This window comes from Leptonychotes weddellii, chromosome 15 (genome assembly GCF_054177405.1).
Source record: "Leptonychotes weddellii isolate Sample4059 chromosome 15, ASM5417740v2, whole genome shotgun sequence".
In the NCBI taxonomy this organism is placed as follows: domain Eukaryota; kingdom Metazoa; phylum Chordata; class Mammalia; order Carnivora; family Phocidae; genus Leptonychotes; species Leptonychotes weddellii.
Window position 1 is genome coordinate 13392841 of NC_138383.1, and position 21194 is coordinate 13414034.

The 21194-nt window shown below is 53.2% G+C and overlaps 2 protein-coding genes across 5 annotated transcripts; one reads left to right on the forward strand and one right to left on the reverse strand.

Annotated features, from left to right (window-relative positions):
- Positions 1–2448: 2448 nt before the first annotated feature.
- ICAM2 (intercellular adhesion molecule 2) lies at positions 2449–15492 on the forward strand. 3 transcript variants are annotated; one of them, XM_081804715.1, is made up of 5 exons: positions 2449–2581; positions 10761–10865; positions 12607–12870; positions 14263–14583; positions 15157–15492. In XM_081804715.1, exons 2-5 carry the CDS (start codon positions 10793–10795, stop codon positions 15303–15305), a joined length of 807 nt encoding a protein of 268 aa, XP_081660841.1. In that variant the 5' UTR covers positions 2449–2581; positions 10761–10792; the 3' UTR covers positions 15306–15492. The 3 variants fall into 3 exon arrangements, with proteins under 3 accessions (XP_081660841.1, XP_081660842.1, XP_006749465.3); XM_081804716.1 differs by lacking the exon at positions 2449–2581 and adding an exon at positions 4289–4307; XM_006749402.3 differs by lacking the exon at positions 2449–2581 and having other exon boundaries at positions 10628–10865.
- PRR29 (proline rich 29) lies at positions 15213–19486 on the reverse strand. 2 transcript variants are annotated; one of them, XM_006749404.3, is made up of 6 exons: positions 18606–19486; positions 18248–18323; positions 17967–18073; positions 16792–17018; positions 16552–16628; positions 15213–16406 (listed from the first exon to the last, which is right to left on the reverse strand). In XM_006749404.3, the coding sequence occupies exons 1-6, from the start codon at positions 18663–18665 to the stop codon at positions 16378–16380; spliced, it is 576 nt and encodes a 191-aa protein (XP_006749467.2). In that variant the 5' UTR covers positions 18666–19486; the 3' UTR covers positions 15213–16377. The 2 variants fall into 2 exon arrangements, with proteins under 2 accessions (XP_006749467.2, XP_081660843.1); XM_081804717.1 differs by lacking the exons at positions 15213–16406; positions 16552–16628; positions 16792–17018 and having other exon boundaries at positions 17605–18073.
- Positions 19487–21194: the final 1708 nt, after the last annotated feature.

Here is a 21194-nt window from a genome sequence, read left to right on the forward strand (position 1 = left end):
GCCCAAATGCAGCAAGATGCTGTCTCTGACAAAACAGAGCAAGTCTGAATTAGGAAGGAACGAATGTGAGGCACAGCAATCTATAGTGAACTGCTCACACGCTTGTATTTTCCTCAGTACAATGCGATTTCGCTTTGACCATCTGAGAATTCGAAAAGCAGTTACCAAAATGCTATATTACTTCCTAAAGCTCGAACCAAAATGCATGTGGAGATGTTCTCAAACATTGATGCCTTTTCACCCGCCCTCTTTTTGTGAAGACCCAGCACCAAATTAAGCCACTGGTGCCAGAGCCAATCCAAGCAATGGGCAATTTTATTCTGGAACATTCCTCGGTTGACTGATCAGTTTCTCTGGCATGATTCATGGTTTCTTATTCCACACTCTGGTTGCACAGGGCAGAAACCAGCTGAAACTGGCTTAAGCAAAAATGGCAAAAGGATAGGCTCATGGAAACCAATCTTCAGGAATAGGCTTCAGGAATGGCTGCAGACAGGGGCTGGAACGCCATCAGAACGTTTTCACCTCTTCTGTGTGCATTTTGACCTCTTCACCTCCTGCAGATCCCCCTTCTCCTTTGACTGGGCGGATAGCCTCAGGTAGCATCTGTCCTCTGACCTCTGCAACCAGGCAGGAAAAAGGCTCTTTCCCTAACTTGTTAAACACCACCACCACGACAAACCCTCAAGGTAAGACCTGAAGGTGGGGTACGATGGTGCCAACCTTGGACCAATCATTTGGCAGGAAAGTGGGGTCGAGTTGGAGGACAGAAGTTCCCTAGAAAACCTTCCAGAGTAGAGAAAGGAGGGGTTCCCCTCAAAAAAGGCCAAGTCCAGCATAACTCCTGGGGAAATTGCAAGTGGGACATGCATCCTAATTTGTGTCTATGACAGATGCCATCAAAAGTTTCAAGTCACATGGGCTCCTCCAAGCTTTGGGCCTTGATGCCCTCCCACCCAACGTCCCACATTGGCTTTGTTTCTGCCAGCAGTATGACAGGGAGATTCCAAAAAGAACATTTGTGAAGATGCTGATGCACAAAAATACCAAGAGAGATTGTTCCAGAACCCAGCAGACCCTCCGCGTTCATGGTCTTGATTGCCCTGTGGTCTCTCACGTGATCTAATTTGTGACTTTGCTAAGCCAGGAATTTAAATGGTATGTGGGGCTGGCTTGTGGAAGCAAGATCCCCTGCCTCTGTGTGAGCCGAGCTGGCTGCCCAGCACCCACCTCTGCACCTGGCTTTGATACTTTCTGCCTATTGGTACAAAACCACTCTGCTAGGGTAGGGTTTGTTTTTTTTTTTTTTTTAAGATTTTATTTATTTATTTGACAGAGAGAGAGATAGCGAGAGCAGGAACACAAGCAGGGGGAGTGGGAGAGGGAGAAGCAGGCTTCCCGCCAAGCAGGGAGCCCGATGTGGGACTCGATCCCAGGACCCTGGGATCACGACCTGAGCCGAAGGCAGACGCTTAACAACTGAGCCACCCAGGCGCCCGGGTTTTTTTTTTTTAATTGCTGGGCGAGGTGGCAAATGTGGCAAGATCTGAGAAAGCAATGGTTCTTAGTCACAAAGAGAAGTTTCTCGTGGCAGGGCATGTCAATTAGGGGCAGACCCAGCTCTGTGACAGTGACTAGCCTCCTGCAGGGGGACAACAGGGGGCTCCTCCTGGAACTGTCCGTGCATCAAAGGCCCCCAGCGGTGTAGACGCTGCATATCCAAAGAGAGAGTAGGGGGAGAGCGTAGGGCAGTTCCTCAGAATCTTGCACCTAGAATTATCCTATGACTTGGTAATTCCACTTATGGGGCCTACACCTCGCAGAGCTGAAAGCAGGGCCTCGAGGACGTATCTGTGCCCACGCTCATAGCAGCCTGATGCACAGTAGCCAAAAGGTGGAAGGAACGCAGGTGTCCATCAACCAATGTGTGGGTAAGGAACGGTGGTGTGCACAGGCAGCCGAGTGTCACTCAGCCTTAAAAAGGAAGCAGATTCTGACACCCGACTCTGACACGGACGATCCTTGAGGACATCCCGCGAAGTGAAGCAAGCCAGTCACAAAAGGACAGGTACTGTAGGCTCCTATTGCTATGTGGTTCCTGGAGTAATGGGATCTGTACAGAGAGAACAGTGGTTGCCAGGGGCTGGGAGGGGGCAGGAACCGGGAGTTAGTGTCTCCTGGGACAGAGTTTCAGTTTGGGAAGATGACAGTGCCTTGGAGGTGGGCGGCCGTGGCCGTGGCAGGACAGCGCGAATGTACCCGAAGGTCGTAGCAAGGTGCCCTAAAAGTGGTTAACACGGTACCTTTTCTGTTGCGTGTATTTTGCCACCGTTTAAAAAAAATACAAACAGGAGTGGTCTGAAAGTGAGGTTCGCCTGAGGGGGGAGCCTGCCACAGGAAAGCACGTGAGTCGGGCGTGAGGAGGGAGGGAGGAGTCTGAATTCACACACGCAGAGCCACACAACCGCAGAAGTGGGAGTACCTTGTCCCCTCCGCCGATCCCGGCCGCTGGAGCCCGGGCTGCCTGCGTCCCCACCCCCCCGCCCACCCAGCCCAGTCGTCCCATCAGCAACGACAACGGGTAAGGTCACGCCTCTCCCTTCTCTCTTGGCAGCCTGGAAGGGGTTTCCCACGGACTGTCAAGGCCCGACTTCTAGTCCCTTCCCCTCTCTTGGCCTGAATCCCTGGCCAAAGCGGGCAGAGACCCCCAGAGTTCCTTCTGGGTCGATGTTCCCTGCCGGGTGAAGCTCCCCCCTGTCATCTCTGAGTTCACGAGTTTATTGACCTTGCTTTTATGGTTGCTTCCTGTTTTTGTCCCACTTCCTCTCCTGTTCTGTCATCAGGTGACGGATTTAGAAGCGAGGGGCTGCCTTCTGGCCCGTGGGCCCACGTGGGTAAGGCCTGAGCCATCTGCGCTGTGCTCCGAGCAGATGCAGAGAGAAAGGGATGGTCCCCTTCCTCTGGGGATTGCATCTGGGGTTCCTGATGAATCTCTCTTCTAACTTTCTTACTATAGGTCACACAGGTTTTGCTAGTTTATTCCTCTTACTGCTACTGTAAATGGTGTGCTTTTAAAATTTTGTTATTGTATGTTACTGATACACATAAAAGCAACTTATTTTTTGGATCTTGATCTGATAGCTAGTTGCCTTGCTAAAGTCCCTTGTGGTTTTGAATCACTTGTCTGGTCATTCTTTTGGATTTTCTACCCAGGCAATCGTATCATATGGAAATACTGAGAGTTTATCTAGGACCTCTGGAGCAATGGTAAAAATAGCAGAGATAGTGGGCATCCTCATCTGGTTCTTGCTTTTATAGGAAATGCTCCTAAGATTTACTCATTAAATATAATATATGCATAAGCTTTTTGTAAATTCTCTTTACCAGTTTAAAGAAGTTTCCTTGGGGCGCCTGGGTGGCTCAGATGGTTAAGCGTCTGCCTTCGGCTCAGGTCATGATCCCGGGGTCCTGGGATCGAGCCCGCGTCGGGCTCCTGGCCCAGTGGAGAGCCTGCTTCTCCTTCTCCCTCTGCCTCTCCCCCTGCTCATGCTCTCTCTCTCTCTCTCTCTATCTCTGTGTCTCAAATGAATTAATAATAATAAAAAATCTTTAAAAATAAGAAAAATTAAAAAATAAAGAAGTTTCCTTCTAGGGGTGCCTGGCGGGCTCAGTCAGTGGAGCATGAGACTCTTGATCTCGGGGTTGTGAGTTCGAGCCCCATGGTGGGTGTAGAGATGACTTAAAAATAAAATCTTAAAAAAAAGGTTTCCTTCCAATCTGCTAAGATCTTTTTCATGAAATGATATTGAATGTTCTCTCTCTTTTTTTTTTTTTTCTGGATGATCCTATGTTTTTCTTCTTAAATCTGTTAATGTAAGTTTTTAGTTTGAGCTCCTCTAAAGGCAGAGCCTGAAACAAGGACTTGGGTTCAGGTAGGTTATTTAAGAGGTGATTCCAGAAAGCTGGGAGTGAAAGAGCAGGGGGATCTGAGAGGGGAAGGAAGAAAAGCCAATTAAAGGTGCCTTGACTGAGGTCATGGATGCAGGCAAAGAAGGCTTGACTCTCTGCAACCTTGGAGAATCCTGCTAGGTGCCTCCCACAGTTGCCCAAGGAGAAGGAAGAGGCTGGAGCTCACATCCCGCAGCTCCTGTCCTTTACTGGTTGAGGGCTGCATCTTAGGGAACTTCTCTCCCACTTTTGGGAAACACTTAGGCTGATAAGTGGCTCCTAAAGCATTGAAGAAGACCCTGAGGCAAGAAGCAAAAAGAAACATGGTATAAAGTTGAGGTGGGACACTGCAGGGTAAGGTAAGTCTAAGCTTGCATGAAATTATCTGCATTAAGTTCTGCTGATAGCAGAGAAGGGCAGAAGTGATGTGACAGAGCACCAAAGTCTTCTGTTACCAACATAATAAATGATATCTGTAGGTTCTCTTCTATTGTTAAACAACTTTTGCATACCCAAGATAAGGTCAATTTGGATGTGATATATATATATTTACACACTGCTAGATTTGGTTGGCTAGCATTTTTCGTATAATTGTTGCATCTATATTCATGAGTGAGTTTGGCCTCTAATCTTTCTTTCTCATCCTGTACTGGTCTCATTTTGATGTTAAGGCTAAGGTTACCCTGGCCTCATAGAAAGAGTTAGTGGTCCTGCTTTTTCCATTCTCAGGGAGAGTTTTCATAAAATTAGAACCATCTCTACTTAAACTTGCATAACACTATCTGGACCAGGTATTATCTTTGTGGGAAGATTTTAAATTATGGATTCAGTTTCTTTAATAGTTATAGAACGATTTCGGGCTTTTTATTTCTTCTCAAGTCAAGTTTGGTAAGTTATATTTTTCTAAGACTTGGCCTGCTTTGTTTCATTTTTTTTTTTTTTTTTGCGTAAGTCATTTATAGTCTTTTAAAATTTTTAATTGTGGTAAAAAACACATACCATAAAATTTACCATCTTAACCATTTTTCAGTGTAGAATTGGTTGTGTTAAGTGTATTCAAGTTGTTTGGCAGCTAATCCCCAGAGCGTTTTCATCTTGCAAAACTGAAACTATGCCGATGAAGCAGTTCACTTCCCCTCCCCCAATCACTGGCAACCATGTCGACCTTCTGTTTCTATAAATTTGTACTGTCTTCATTGTAATCCTGTAGCTATGTTCCCATTTTCATTCCTAATAGTGGTGACTTGTACCTTCTTTTGTTTATAAGTAGATTTCACCAGAGATTTGCGTATACTATTAGTTTCTCCAAAGAACTTTTGGTTTTATTAATCCTGTCTACCACATCTTTGTTTTCTATTTTGTTGGATTTTGCTCTTTATTATTCCGTTTTGCGTTTACTTTGTTGTTCTGTTTACTTGGATTTCTGCTCCAATCTTTACTCCCTTTTGAGTCACTTTCGGGTTTTCTTTGCTGTTCTTTTTCTAACTTCTTAACTACATACTAAGATTGAATACTTACTTCTGACTTTTTTTCTAATACAAGCATTCAAGCCTATCCATTTCCTTTGAAGTGCCACTTTTGATGTATTCCAGACATTTTAATATAAGTATCACTCAATGCGAAGATTTTTAAAACATGTCATTACAATTTCTTCTCTGACCCATGTGTCAGAGGACGTTTTCACATTACCGAGTATATGGGGCTGTAAAGCCTATCTTTTTTTTTTTTAAGATTTTATTTATTTATTTATTTATTTATTTATTTATTTATTTATTTATTTATTTAAGAGAGACAGAGATAGCGAGAGAGAGCACTGGTGGGGAGGAGAGGGAGAAGCAGCCTCCCCACCAAGTGAGGAGCTCGATGCAGGACTCGATCCTAGGACCCTGGGATCATGACCTGAGCCCAAGGCAGATGCTTAACCTACTGTGCCACCCAGGCTCCCTAAAGCCTATCTTTTTGAAGAGTTTGTGTTCTCTAATTTAGAGGTGCAGATCGAGCTTTTAAATTATGTGTTTCATCTCATCCATTCATTTACACTCTTGTTTGGTGGCTTCATTATTCCTAATTGAGAGACATGTATTATAATTCCTTGCTATAATGATGGTTTTATCTCTTTGTGGTTCTTTCAAGGCAGATGCTTACAAATTTAGAAGAATTATAACTTTATGGTGATCTGTCCCTTTAGTCCAGGCATTCATGCTATCCCTCATAATATTTTTGTCTTAGAAGTTCTCTTTCTCTGATATGAACAGAACTTTCCCAGCTTTCTTTTGGTTAGTGTTTGCCGGGTATATTCTTTCCCATCTTTTGACTTTCAACCATTCCATACTCTTATGCCTTAGGTTTGTCTCATAAATACCAGAGAACTGGGTTTTGTGGGTTTAAGATTTTATTTATTTGTTTGAGAGAGAGAGAGAGAGCACAAGCAGGGGGAGGGGGAGAGGGAGAGGGAGAAGCAGACTCCCTGCTGAGCAGGGAGCCCAATGCAGGACTTGATCCCAGGACTCTGGGATCATGACCTGAGCCGAAGGCAGACAGATGCTCAACAGACTGAGCCACCCAGCCACCCTGGGTTTTGTGTTTTCATGTTTTAAAAATCCAATCTGAGATGAGAATTTAGGAATGACTGAGTCCACAACTCCCACTATACTCTACTGAGTAAGAGTTGAGTTTAAAAACCTGCATTTTCAACAAGTTGACAAGAACCCTAATCCAGAAGTTTCTCTTTTGAGGTTGTGTGTTTGAGCTACTTATAGAAATAGACTTTATTTTTTTAGAGTAGTTTTATCTTCATAACAAAACATAAAATGGCCCCCACGCATGCACAGCCTCCCCTATTGTCAACACCCCCCACCAGAGTGGTCCACCTGTTACGTTCAGTGATGCTACCCAGGCACATCCTTAGCACCCAAAGTCCACAGTTACATTAGTGTTCACTCTCGGTGTTGTACATTCTATGCCCTAAAAATCCTCTGTTCTCTGCCTATTCACCCTTCCCTCTGCCCCAACCCCTGGCAACCACTGATCTTGCCTAAGTTCTCATTTCACTCTATCACTTAATAGCTCCATGACCTGGGTACATGATTAAGTCACCTAAGCCCCGCTTCCTCAAATGCATAATCAGAATGCAGAATGGTTCCTTATTTTTGTGGTTCCTTATTTTTGTATGAAAATTAAATAAAACAATGTATTAAAACCTCCCTTCAGTCCCTAACAGAGAATACACATCAACGAAATGTTAGTTTCCCATTCCTTCCCCCCACCCCCTTCTCTTAATAATCGGAAATCAAGTTTTGCTGAGAAAAGGCAAAGGGATGTTCCCTTGTGGCAGGGTGTATCACCAGAAATCTAAGCAGGGGAGGACACAAGAGGTTACTGCCTCCCAAACCCTCTCTCGCCAACTTGGAAAGTCCCTCCCTTTCTGCTTCCTCTCAGGAGGGTTCCCATCCATACATTATCTGTCTTCTCCATCCAACACCTCTGACCTACATCTGACAAACACACAGGTGTGTGTTTTAGTTTTGAACTTTTTAAGACTTCTCAAATTAAATATTATAAATATTACATACTTATCTTCCATATTTGTTTGCTGTTTTGTTTTCTCATGCTTCCTTCTTGCATAGAAAACTCTCCTGCAATCATTTTTTCTTCTGGACGCACATCTTTAAAAATTCCTTTAGTGGAGGTCTCTTGGGGGTAAACTCTCTCAGTCTCTGTTTATCTGTCTTTCTCTCACTTTGGTTCTTGAAAGACGGTTTTGTTGGGAACATGAGAGAAGTCACTGGATAAGACCCAGTCATGACAAAACCCTTCCCCAGCCCTGTGAAGACATGAGTTCACTCCCCAAACCGACACACCAATCTCCATTCCCCTCAAATCCTCTTGTATCTTCCAGAGCAGAGCATCTTAACTCTTCCAGCTTTATTGTCCCCTTCACTGGAGAACTCAGAGACCTAAAGAACAAGGCAGGGAGTATTTGGTGGTAGAACAGTGCTCCAAGAAGGAGCACCTGAATTTCTTCTCTCATCTACATGATGGTCGGGTTCCTCTCATCCCTGGGCAGCTTCTTGGTGACAGGAAGCGTTGGTCTTCCCTCTTTGTTTGGAAGCATCCATCTGGCCTTCTAGGGTCTGATCATCAGGCCCCCGAATCCACATCATTCTCTCTCCCGGAAGGCCTTGCAGCCTCATGCCAAGACAGCACCCCCGTCCCCCCACACCGCCTTCCCATTCTGCCCCAAAAGTTCTGTGAGGCAGAACGGGGCTCCAAGTAACTCCCGGTTCACAAGGACCCTGACTCCCATGGGCAGGTTTGAAGGGCCAGAACCTTCCAGCCTGGAAAGCACAGAGTCATCACCAGCCCCTCCACCCAGAGGCCACCCCGTAGCCAGCACTCAACCTGGGACAATTCTGGGTCACCTTCCCTCCACCACTGAGTCCAGTTCCTCTCTATCAGCTTCTGCACTTGCCGGGGGCGTAAGTGCGGATAGCTGCTGGTTCATGGGTGCCTGCTGTTAGGATCAGGAAGAGAAGGGCTTGTTCCTACCAGTTCTGGTTCAGAGAGTCCCAGGAAAACCACTGTCCAGGCTTCACTCTGAGGGCCCATCTTTGGGGGGTGAGGGGCCCTGGTTGGCCTTGTTAGGTGTTCAGCCAAGCTCCGTGGCCTGGGGATCAGCAGAGACATCAGCAGGAGAAAGGTACACTGGACAGGCCCAAAAAGAAAGACCCCATGCAATCTTATCTGGGTGGTACACCAAAACAAACTACTTCTTCTCTTCATTTACTCAACCATTCCTCCATCCCTCCATCCATCCTCTTACTGAACAGTTACTCAGCATCAATGGTTCGCCGGGTAGTACCTACCATACCCACGGCAGAACAGTAAGCAGGTCTAGAATCAGCTTCTGCCCTGCTGGACAGGCCAGTGGGGAGGGAGGGGAAGTTGATGTGTAAGCTATCAGATGCACAGCCACATTCCCATGCCTGGAGATCAGAGAGGAAGTGGTGGGTGGGAACAGGGGCTGAGGGCTTACAGCAGGACCTTGGCCCCCAGAAGCTTCACTTGAACACTGGTGGGGATGGAGTCAGGCTGGCCCAGCTGTGTGTGCAGTTGGGATTCACAGGCACAGACCCTTCCAGAAGATGTTTGGAGAGCTCCCTGGGCGTGAGCCACACATACACACACACACACACACACACACACACACACACACACACACCCCACAACCACTACCCCCGCCTAGCCCCTTATGGCAAGGAAGGCCCCAGCAATTTCCTTTGGCCTTCTGCTGTCTTGCATTTCTCTCGCAAGGGTCTCCTGGGCGTGTAGCTTCTAAGAATCCTTCTCTTGCCCCTGCTCTGTGGGCTTCCTCTCACTCATAAAGACTTCACTCTGTCCTAGGGATGTGACCTTGGCAAGTCAATCACTCTGTGCCTCGGTTTCCCCATTGGTAAGATGGGGACAGTGAGAGTACCTACCTCACAGAGGTAGAGCGCTTCTGACAGTGCTGAGCTGTAGTCAGTTCACTATTGCATTATTTTTGCTGTTATCGCTCTCAGCATCATTATTATTCTGACCCAGTAGAGACCACAGGGTCTCCAGCACAGCAGTGCCCACTGTCGGAGCCCCAGGGCCGCACCCTCAGCCTCCCCGTGGGCTGGACGAGTGTTCCCTGCAGCGCCACATGGACCAGATCCTGGGCTGGGGTTACAGCTCGCGCTTTCCTCCATCTTCTGTCTACATCACTCCAAAGCAGTGCCATCCAGGGACGTCCCTGGCTCCAGGCTGACCAGCAGCCCTTGCCCACCGCACACGGTGGTGACAGCTTTTGGCTTCAGTAGCCAAAGAGAAGGGGACAACTTCATTCCACCCTCATAACCCAGAACCGAGTTAGGCCTGAGCCCTGAAAATGCCGGGGCACCCCTTGTTAAAGCAAGGAGACCCACTCCTCTCCTGCCTCTCCCAGGCCCTGCTGGCCCCAGGGACTCCTGCTTCTGGGGATTCCCTCAGTAGGTGACAAAGCCTTTCTAGAAACGCACTGCAATGCCTCAGGCCCTGAGCCCCCCTCCCCAGACCAGGGCTCCCTGCCCAGAATGGTTGGGGGGAGACACCATAAGCCAGGCCCTAGAAATGGAGGCTGGGGGTTTGGGCTACAGCCAGACTGAGCCCCATTGCTCTGTGCCTGGGCTGCTGGGCACTCTTGTGGGAGCTCTTCCCTCAAGTTGTCCCTATCAGCTGAGTCCGGGCAGGGTGAGGTTGCAAGCTGGGTGGGTGTTGAGCTTTCAAAAGACGTGCCAAGGTGGGGGGTGTCCATCTGAGCACTTCCACTGCCTGCCCGGGTCTGCTTAGAGAAGGCCAGCTCCCGGCCCGCTTTGCGAAAGAGACAGCCTGTCCTGGACAGACCTGACTTTGGATATTCTCTTCCCAGGAGGGAACTCGATAATGTGTCCTGTGGGATTGGGGGTTCTCAGGTCTGGGGCTTGTAGGCATCATGGTCCTTTGTGCATACACAGTGCCCTGAACCCCATGTGGAGGCACATCACTCACATGTGTACCCGCCGCTTGCACTGACCCCCAGAACAGTGACATGGCAGGAGGCCAGGTCATACCCCGGCTTATCGGCTACCTCCCAGCTTCCTCTGCCTGCGTTCCTGCAGGCCTGGAGCTCTGAGAGCTGGCCTTCCACGTGGCTTCCAGAAGACCTCTCAGATAATGAGAGGAAATGTGGTCATCAGCTCATAGAAGACTGGGGTTCCGGGCTACAGCTCTAGGCTACCACTCCCTGACCTGGTTCCACCATCTCCCTCCAGGAGGCCCTCAGCTGTTCCCAGTGAGCCTGTGGATGCCACTCGAGATGTCCCCTTTTGGCTGCTGGGGACTGCCTGCCGCCCTTCTTGCCCTGTTCTGCTGCCCAGGTGAGTTGGTACCTGGGGATCCTGACTTGGCATGTGCCAGGCCAGAGGGGGGGCTGCCTGTCCCCCTGGCTTCAGGCGTGGGAGGCGGGGCTGGTCCTGAAGTCACTGAGGCTTTGAACACAGGGGCAGCCCACCCTGGGCGCTGGATGCTCTACCAGCCTGGCTCCCCCATGATCCTGGTTGGGGGTTGGGGAAGCTGGTCTTTTGGAAAGCAGGTTGAACAGGCTCCACGGCTGCATGGCCTGTGGAAGTGGCAGGTTGTGGAAGCTGAATGGTGGGCTGCGTGGGGGACTGAGGCAGGAGGGGATGCTGGGGTTCGAGGGAAGGTGAGGGAATGCCCCAGCTGTTCTTCAGATGTGGTCCAGGGACAGCAGGGGGCAGCAGAGGACATGGCCTTTACACGACCCCAGGGAGTCAGGGGACTGTGAAGGGAAATGCTACCATGTGCTCAGCACTCTGTTTTGGACAACCTGGCAGGTGCTTTTCAAGGGCTAGCTCACCACAACCCTGCAGGAAAGGGATTACTAGTCCGTTTGACAGGTGAAGAAACAGGTTCAGAGAGAGAAATCACCTTGCCCAGGGTCACACAGCTGGTACATGGCAAACTCAGGATTCAAATCCAGCTCTGTCTACCTGCAAAGCTCCTTTCTTGCCACTTCATTATATGCCACTCACTGAGCGCTGAGTGGGGACTTGCTGGTGTGGGGGAAGCACAGGATAGGCCCCGCTGGTTGAGATCAAGGACCTTCTGAGTGGGAGCTGAGCTCTGAGGACTCAATCTTGAGGCATCAAATACTTCTGGATGTCTGTCACACACAGGGCATTGTGCTAAGCACTGAGGGAAACCTATAAAATCTCAGCCCTGCCTTCTAGAAGCTCTAAAACATCTAAGGGAGAGTTGGCATGGATATCAATCATTTGCAAGGTGGTCCCATTATCTTCCTGAACTCCTCTCCCCCTGCCTTCCTCCTCACTGAGCTCTAGCTGTCCTGATCTTGTCATTCCTCAAGCACACCATGCATGCCCTTGACCCAGGGTCTGAAGGCTGGGAACACTCCCTGCTCGCCAGATATCTGCAGGGCTCACACCCATCTCTTTTCGTGTCTGTGCTCAAATGTCAATGCCTTGGTGAGGCCCGTGCTGACCACCCTATTAAAATGGCAACTCCACCTCATTCCTGTTTCCTGTCCCAGGCACTGATCACCGTCGGACAGGGCTGGATATTTCACTTGTTGATTATTGTCTCTCCCCTTCATGACAAAGGGAGCTCTGCAAGGGCAGGGTTTGGTCTGCTTTGGTCACTGCTGTGTCGTCAGAGCCTAGAACAGGGCCCAGCACACAACAGGTATTTACAAAGTATTTGCAGAAGAAAGGAAAGAGGGAGGAAAAGGTTGAACCTAGGGCCACAGGGACCCAGAGCACCCAGTCCACCTCCGTCTCTGAGAGGACTTCATGGAGGAGGGGACATTTGGGCTGGGCTTTGAAGGTCGCATAGGATCCCTCTACACGGAGATGGAAGACATGCACGGAGGAGACTCATCTGAAGGTGGTGGGCTGGAGGAAGAGCTGTGGGGTCGCCTCCGCAGTCTGGACACGGGGCGATACATAAGGCCTGACCAAGGGGACAGTAGCAGACGGGCCATCTCTGGTACCTGCCCCGCGATCAGACTGCTGGCGGTGGGCGGGCCCACTGGGCAAGGGCAGCAGACACGTTTGCTGCCCAGTCTTTCTGGTCTTCCAGGGTCTGGTGAGGGGTTCGAGGTGCACATGTATCCGGAGCAGCTTGTGGTGGAGCCTGGAGGGTCAAATTTGATCAACTGTAGTACCAGCTGCGCCCAGCCGCAGACCGGTGGCCTGGAGACCGCCCTAACCAAGACCCTGCGGGAGTCGGGAGCTCAGTGGAAGCAGTACTTGGTCTCCAACATCTCCCAGGACACAGTCATCCACTGCTACTTCACCTGCTTCGGGAATCAGAAGTTAAAGAGTCTCAACATCAGCGTGTTCTGTGAGTGCCACCCTGCGGGGCCCTCCTCCCCAGGGCCGAGCCCGTGTCTCCTGACTGTTTGCAGAGCAACTCTGGTACTGCTCCTGGGCACTCGCTTTGGCCCCCACCTCCCTGGGCTCCTGGGGGGACGGGGAGCGGGACCCCGGCCATGGGCTCAGAGTCTGCTCACACCCTTCACTGGACTCCGTGAGCCTGCTGGCCACGCCGCCTCCGAGGCTTGCTCAGAGGACAGTCCAAGCAAGGTTTGCACAAACTGACAAGTCATTTCCCCGGCAGTGCTCACAGTCTCCTACCTGCTCAGGAGCAGCCCATCACCGGACACCCCCCACCCCACCACAAATAGCGGGGCACCAACAGAAGGGCCACCGTGCTCTCCGGTCGCCCCTTCACCTCACGGAGAGAAGGTTAAGGCATGACCTGGTGCTTTTATATTCCTTTTTTTTTTTTTTTTTAAGATTTATTTATTTGAGAGGGCTGGGGAGGGAAGGAGGGGAGAGGGAGAGAGAACACGAGCAGACTCGGGGCTGAGCGCGGAGCCGGACACAGGGCTTGATCTCACAGGCCTGAGATCACGACCTGAGCAGAAACTGAGAGTTGGGTGCTTAACCGACTGAGCCACCCATGTGCCCCTGCTTTTATATTCCTGAGGGCCCCTGGCAAATGTGTGACCATCACCCATACGCACCTGTGCACGGGCCATGGAGACCTCCCCATAGGGCAGGATTCTCTCAACGTCTCGGCACCAAGGGTATGGCTTGGGTCCTCCCCATGACCAGCATCAGTGGATCAAGTGAATAGAAAGATGTTCTAAATCCAACATATTACCTTGGGGTGATGGGGGCAAGGTATTCTAGCTCGAAAGGGAATCCATGATACCACTGAGGACCCCGTTTAATAGATAAGGGATGGCAGGTCTAACTAAGCAAGGCAGGTCTGACTCCAGCCCCCACCCCTTAAGTGGGGACCCCACAACTCTTGACCCAGTTCCAGTGAGCACCCCCTTCTTAGTCTCAATATAATTATCCAGCTGTTTAATACGGAAATTTGTGTTTGATTTCTGGAGAAGGAGACAGATCCATTTTTTTTTGTTTCTGGTTGGCTGTACAATTTCTAGACCTCCTCTTTGTAGACCCCTGGCCACCTCCATTCTTGTCAAGTCCAGAAAACGTCATGTTGATAAAACTCCCGGCCAATCCATCCTTCACCCTGAACTACTTCCTCTGTCCTCTCCCTATGCTCTAGAGCAGGCCAGGCCCCAGCCCGCTTCCTCCCTATGTCCAGCCGAGGCCCTGAGAACACTGTGGCGCCAGGGGATGGGCCAGGCCGGAGGGTGGGGGGGCTGCTGGGACTGCACCCCCATCCTGACCAGCCCTCCCTTCTCCTTCCCTGCAGACCCTCCAAAGCAAGTGCTGCTGAAGCTGCAGCCCGCGTGGGTGGCTGTGGGGAGATCCTTCACCGTCGAGTGCCACGTGCCGGCTGTGAAACCCCTCGAGGGCCTCACTCTCACCCTGCTCCGTGGCCAGGAGGCCCTGTGCAACAAGACCTTTGCGAGGGGAGACAGTGGCACCCGAGGGGCCACAGCCACACACAACAGCACGGCTCACAGGGAAGACGGCCACCACAACTTCTCGTGCCACGCCCGCCTAGATCTGCGGTCTCTCGGCGGGGGCATCGTTCACCGTGTCTCCGAGCCCCAGATGCTCAAGGTCTATGGTGAGGGGCGCCCCCCAGATGGGAGGGGTGGGAGAGGGCATTCGCTTTCAGTTCCTTAGGGGAAGAAAAAGCCCTCAGCGCGCCCTCCGCCAGCCCAGGGGGCAGGCACCCAGGGACCCCACGCTGAATCCCGGGGCTTCCCTCTTGCTCTTCGGGACCTTGACCAAGTCACCCCCCTCTCTCTGGCCATGGCCCCTCTCTACGTTCAGAGGCTGGGCCCAGAGGTCCCCTGGAGCTCTGCTGTTCTGTGACTCTTGATGGCCAAGGTGTTCCCTGTCTTCAGAGAGTTTGGTAGAAGCTCACTCAGCTCTGCCCAGGGCGGGGCTGGGCTGGGACCACACCGCGGTCCAGGCCACGGTGGCCAGCATACATACGCTGCTGCCAAGGGCCGGTGGCCTGGACCCTGGCCTACCTTTCCCTGAGATCCTACACCATTAGCCCTTCATCTCTGCAGCTCAGGTGGCTGCAAGATGGATGAGGCGTGGGCGGGTGACAGGCGGACCCCTCCCCCGTGGGCCCTGGCCTCGAGCACCGGAGGACTTCTGAGACCACTGCCCCCTCTTCCCTCCCCAGAGCCCAGGCCAGACAACCAGATGGTCGTCATCATCTCTGTCGTGTCGGTGCTGCTGTTCTTGTTTGTGACATCCATCCTCCTGTGCTTTGTCTTGGGCCAACACTGGCGCCAGAGGCGGATGGGCGCTTACGGGGTACAGGATGCTTAAGCAGGGCCGAAGTCGGGCCGACTGGGCACAGCCTACATGAGTGGCACGGCCACCAGCACCGCAGCCCCTGGAACTCAGCACGACTCCTCGGGATCGTGGTCCAGCCCTGACTACAGGACTGTAACAAGCAGCCGAGGACATCGGGGTCATTTCCTTTTCTAGTCTGCATATAAACATCTGGACTTAACCCTGTGCCTCCATGTCTTCTCCTGGGATAGGACTCCACGGCCAGGAAAGGCACCCACCAGGCCTGGACTTCTCCCCAGAGGTCTCCTAAGCCTCCCTCCCCCCTCGCCTTCACAGGGGCCTTCCAGAGCCCCAGCCAGCCCAGGCCCTGGGGCGTCCCCATGCTGACCAGCCCAGGCCCTGGGGCGCCCCCATGCTGACCAGCCCAGGCACCAGACACCCTTCGTCGCGGAGCCCTGAGTGACTAATTTCTCCCGAGGGACAGGGACGTGGGGGAGACACGCCCTGGCCCAGGAGGGCAGAGAGACCTTCTGTTCCTACTTGGCGCTGGGGGACCTGAGGCCACTCCCAAGCAGGACATGGCTCTGACTTCTTTCTGCCAAAAGAGCCAGCTTCCTGGGGCAAGGGTGGGGTCCAAGGGAACTGGTTCAGCTCCAGGACCCTCTGAACCAGGCCTCTCTCCCATCACTCTAGGCCTTCAGAGCCTTGGACAACAAAAGCAGTCCTCCCCTTACCTCCTGCTCTGTCATTAGGCCACCAAGGCCCCACAGCCCTGGCCCTCCCACATAGGGGTGAGTGGAGGAGGTCGAGCGAGGGAGGGCTCTGGTTCCCAGACCCCCAGGCCCCCCCACCGGCGGCTTCCCAGCCCTGGATGATGCTTGGAGGGGTCTGTGCTCCAGGGCAGAGATGAGGCCAGTTCAAGGTCTCCATGTGGTGAAGAAGGTTTTGATTCACCCAGGAGAGGGCCTGGCTGTGGTTGAGGGAGTGGGGGAGGGCTGCCAGGCATGGCTGCAGAGTCGTAGGCACTAGAGGGGCACCTAGGGGCTCCAGGGCTCTTTCCAGCTCTGCGGTGAAGCTGGCAGGGTCCCAGGGCCAATGTCTGTCCTCACGGGAGGCTCTCGGCATCATAGTAGTCTGGGGAGAGACAGTACCCGTATCTTGGCTCCGGACAGGCCAGTTGCCTGTAGCAGTGATGATAGGCGCTCCCCCACCCCCAACATGGCCCTCCTGGCCTCCTGACACATCCCTGGGCCCCACTGCCCCCCTACCCTGCCCCTACCTGAAGCCGGGGGTACATCCGCACCCACAGTGCCTGTGGCACTGGGGGGTGGGGGTGGGGGCACGGTTATGGTTCTTCTGATATAGAGAAAAGAAAGACCCCCCCATCAGAAGTGGTCTCTGGGGTCTCACCCAGAAGTATCTCCACCCCCACCCCCCACCCCCCAGCTCCTGGTGAGCTCTTCCAGCCCAGCCCCAGAGCAGGACTCTGGCAACGCCCAGATCCCCCAGCCTCACTTACCCCCTCCTTTTCCCAGAGGCAGGAGGGCAGTGCTGAATCCTGGATGTGTCCTGCAAGTGAGGCTGATGTGGGGGCAGGGAAAGGAAAGGGACTGGCCAGGGTAGCGAGGGGCCCAGCACGGGCATTGGGCAGGGCAGGTAGTGGTGATGAAACACCAAAGGCCCTTCCTCCTGGGCTTGCATCTCCTCCTCCTCCTCCTCCTCCTCCTGTGGACCCTCCAGGTAGACCTGGGGATTGTGGGAAAGGGGGAGGAGGGATGATGATATGGGACCCAACGTCCCTACCCCCACTTCTCTGTTCCTCTAATTTCTCCAGAGGAACATCATAAATTGGCTTCCCTTTATCGAGCAGCTAGGTACTTTGGAGACGTCTATTCCTTATTTTGCAAGAGGAAAAACTGAGGCTCAAAGAGGTTGAGCAACTTGTCTAAGGTCACCCAGGTAATAAGTGGCTGAGCAGGGACTGGAAGAATCCAGGTATGACTCCAGAGCGGGGTTAGGAGTCCAGTGACCTGCGTCTGGCCTCGCCCCCAGCCCCTGGACCCACCTGTGCCCCCATCAGGGAGGTGGGATGCTCATCCCAAGGGCCCCCCTGAGGGCCAGGGTGTGAGGAGTGGTGGCAGCCCCTGCCAGCCTGGATGGTGGACACAACCTGGCCTCCTCCAAGCGGCAAAATCCTACCTGGCTTCCAAGGGCTGGTTCTAAGGTCACCTGCTCCTCCAAGGAGCCTTTCCTCATTCCCCAGTGAGTGGCGCTCATGCCTTGCCCCCCTCCCCGTGCCAGTTGGGACGAAGTCGCCTTGTATTCATAGTCATTGATTTATTTTTTCACTTGTTCAGCAAATTTCATTTGAGCCCCTAATAAGTATCGGGCACCCTGCAGACTCCAGGTACAGTGGCGCCTGTCCTCCTGGGCCTGCAGTCTAGTAGGGGGTGCACTGCAGGGAGAACTCCTTGAAAACAAGACCTGAGTGCTCTGGATGTGGGGACTCCCACCCCATGGAGGCTGCTGACTTGGGAGCCTGGCACATAATAGATGCCAAAGGGACCCAGCCGGGCGGCTGCACTGTTGCCTGGTTCGTTTTCTCCAGGATGCACCCCAGATGGATCCCCGCCCTTGGACCTGCAGGCCGCCGGCCCTGGTGGCACACCTCCACCCCACCCCCAGCTGACGCACCTGCGGGTGGCAAGAGGCTGGCCCCGGGTGGAGCGCTGCTGCCACCAGGCGACTCAGCAGCAGCTGGTGCGTCTGCGCGTTCTGCAGCGACATCAGTTCCAGCAGGTCTAGGGCGGGGGAGTTCAGCAGGCCCACGCCAGGCCTCCCACTGCCCGCCGCTCCACCCCCACCGGCCCCCCCAAAGCCCAGCCCAGGACCGCGCGGAAGGGAGGTGCAGCGAGGACGCCCAGAGAATGTGCGAAGCAGAGTGGGGTACAAGGCGGGTGAGCCCCGAGTCTCACCTTCCTTCACTCGGCCGGGCTGCGGGGGCGGCGGTGGGACGGCCCATGTGACAGGCTGCAGGACGGTCACCCAGGGCTGGGGGGAGCGGGAGACTCAGGCGAGGCGGACAAGGGATCCGGACCAACCTCTCCCCAACACCCCCCCACCCCACCCCGTGCACCCAGCGAGTGACCTCCCTCACCCCGCTGGGGCCTCGTTCTCCTCCCCGCCCGCCCCGGTTCCCCGAGTCTCCTCCTCTGCGGCTGGCGTCGCTCTCTGCTCCCACCCCACTTCCTCCAGGGGTCGGCCCCTCCACGGACGGCTCCCCAATCGGCCAAGCCCCCAGGCCTCGCCAGTAAAAGCCGGCTCAGCCCTCACCGTCCCGGCTGCACTCAGCGGTGGGGGCTGACCCCAGCTCCCTCCAGGGCCCGAGGCCATGAGGGCTCCAGCGGGTCACGGTTACCTAGGCGACGTGGGCGACGCCAAAGTCTCCTCCCACGCATGCGCAGGTCCCTCCCCGCCTCCGGTGCTCGGGGCTTGCTCAGCTGCGAGGACTCCCTCCCCCAGCAGGCGGGTCCCTCTGCCAGATGTCCACCCCCAGCTCCCAGGCCAGGCATCGGGTCTTGCTCCTCGCTGTACCTTCCACCCTTGCGCACCTCCGGGACCAAGCCCGGGGGGGGGGGGGGGGGGGGGGGGGGGGGGGGGGGGAGCGGCTCATGTTTGTTGAGTGAATGAGTGAGGGGCTGGGGACACTTGGTTTTCAGGCCCCAGGCTTGACTAGGGTGATGAGTTAAGCAGGAATAGAACATTCTGTAGGAGCGGACTTGGCGGGGAAAGGCAGGTGAGTGAGGAGGGCAGAAGGTATGTTCTCGGTCACTCTGAATCAGAGGGATGTCCTTTGGGCCAGGAGTGTTTTCTGGAGCAGACCAAGGACGGTTCACAGAAAAGTCTGGGCCCTGGCCAGAAACAGGTGGCTGGCCCCTTGACGCCCCCCTCATGGCCGTTGGCTCCCTCATTCCCGGCTGCCGCTTTGCAGAGGTGGAGAGGCCTGGGGCGATGAGCACCAGAGCCCACATTATTGTCCCACAGCCGGGAAAAATCACCAAAGCAGGCATTCTTTTGATAGAAGTTATCAAGGTCTTCCTTGCATCAGAACAGGTGAGGGAAGAGATCTATTTCGGCAGCTGTGACCATCCTAAGATAGGCTCTGAGCAGCAGTCAAGGAAAATCCAGACAGGAAACTGGGATTAGCACCCATGAGTTGCCCTTCCCCCACCCTCTACTTCTGTTCAGCTCCTCTTCCTGGCAGTCCTGGTATCTAGAACCACAAAGACCATTCCCACCTCCTCTTTTGTGCCTTAGTCCCTGGGAGGGGCCTGCGGGCTGAGCATTAGCTGTGAGTCTTATAGCTTCAGTGGCCATCAACCAGCTGACATCGGGCAATGTGGTGACAGTCCCTGGGGGGGAGTGGGATGAGCACAGAGGTGCGTCTTTCCGTCTGCACCCTCATTGCAGTAAGAGGGGCAAAACCAGGGGCGCCTGGGTGGCTCAGTCGTTAAGCGTCTGCCTCCGGCTCAGGTCATGATCCCAGGGTCCTGGGATTGAGCCCTGAGTCAGGCTCCCTGCTCAGCGGGAAGCCTGCTTCTCCCTCTCCCACTCCCCCTGCTTGTGTTCCTGCTCTCGCTGTGTCTCTCTCTGTCAAATAAATAAACAAAATCTTAAAAAAAAAAAAAAAAAAAGAGGGGCGAAACCAGTCCTTGTGTTTACCATCACCCAAACCTTGACCAAGGAGGTGCCTGTGTGTGCAAGGCGCCCTTCTGAACACTGGAGACACAGTGGTGTATTCTTGCTGGTCCCAGCATTGTTGGGAAGTGAAAATGTACCCATGGGAAGAGAGCAAAAATACAAGGCTCCCTGTGGGGTGAGACCTAGAAGAAGGGGTCATAAAAAGGGATGAGTTGATCACTGAGGGATAGAGTTCTGAAGTGGAAGACCTTGGGATGGGGCCAAGCAGTGTGGGAGAAAAGGGGCAACCCAGGCTGGGGACACAGCCCAAACAAAGGCATAGGGGCAGGCACCGACAGGGCCTGTAATGACCCAGTGGTCACATTGTCCAACTGTAGTGGCGGGTCTGGGCTGAGAGAAGTTCTAACAGCCCAGGCAGGAACAGGTCAGACTTGCAGGCCCGATCATGGAATTTAGGCTGTGCCACGTGGGTAATGGAGAGCTCTTGGTGAGTTCCGAGCAGGAGAGAAATAGGGGGGTGACGTGTGCACGGCCATGTTTTAGGAAGATAAATCTTGTTCCTTACATCTTTGTGTATGTCAACCAGAATTAGGAAGAACAAATGTCTGATGGGGATGTATCCTCCCAATGGTATACAGTTGGTTCCTGCACTCACCTACAGTGTCTCCAGTTGGGGACATTTTCTGGCCACAGGTGAGGCAGGCCAGAAGTCATCCCAGAAGCAACCCTGATGCATTTAAGGGACAGGAGTTGATGGTAGAGCCCGCTGGCCTCAGTAGGACAACTCTGGGAGAATCCTCCCCAGAGTCTCTCAACACTCCTATGTGTCCCAGTTATAACCTACTTACCAACCGAATACACACTTTACTGGCTCTTTTCTTTTCTCTGTCATTTCTCCAATCCTTCACAGTGAGTGCTTCCTGGGATCTCCTTCCAAATAAAATACTTGCTCCCAAATCCTTGTCTCAGGCTCTGCTTTTGGGGAAATCCAAACTAAACACCAGCCTCCCATTCTCTCCGTGTCTGCCCCCAGGCTGCTAAAAACTCCTGGAAAACACAATTCTAATAGCTCTATGATAAATTTGTGTTTGATGAAGTAAAATACTGAAACAGACCCTGAAGAAAATTCATCTGGGAGTATAATAGTCAATGGATTAACCTGAGGCAAAGCTGGAGGCAGGGAGGCCAGTAGGAGGCCGCCGCCCTCCTCCTTCTAAAAGC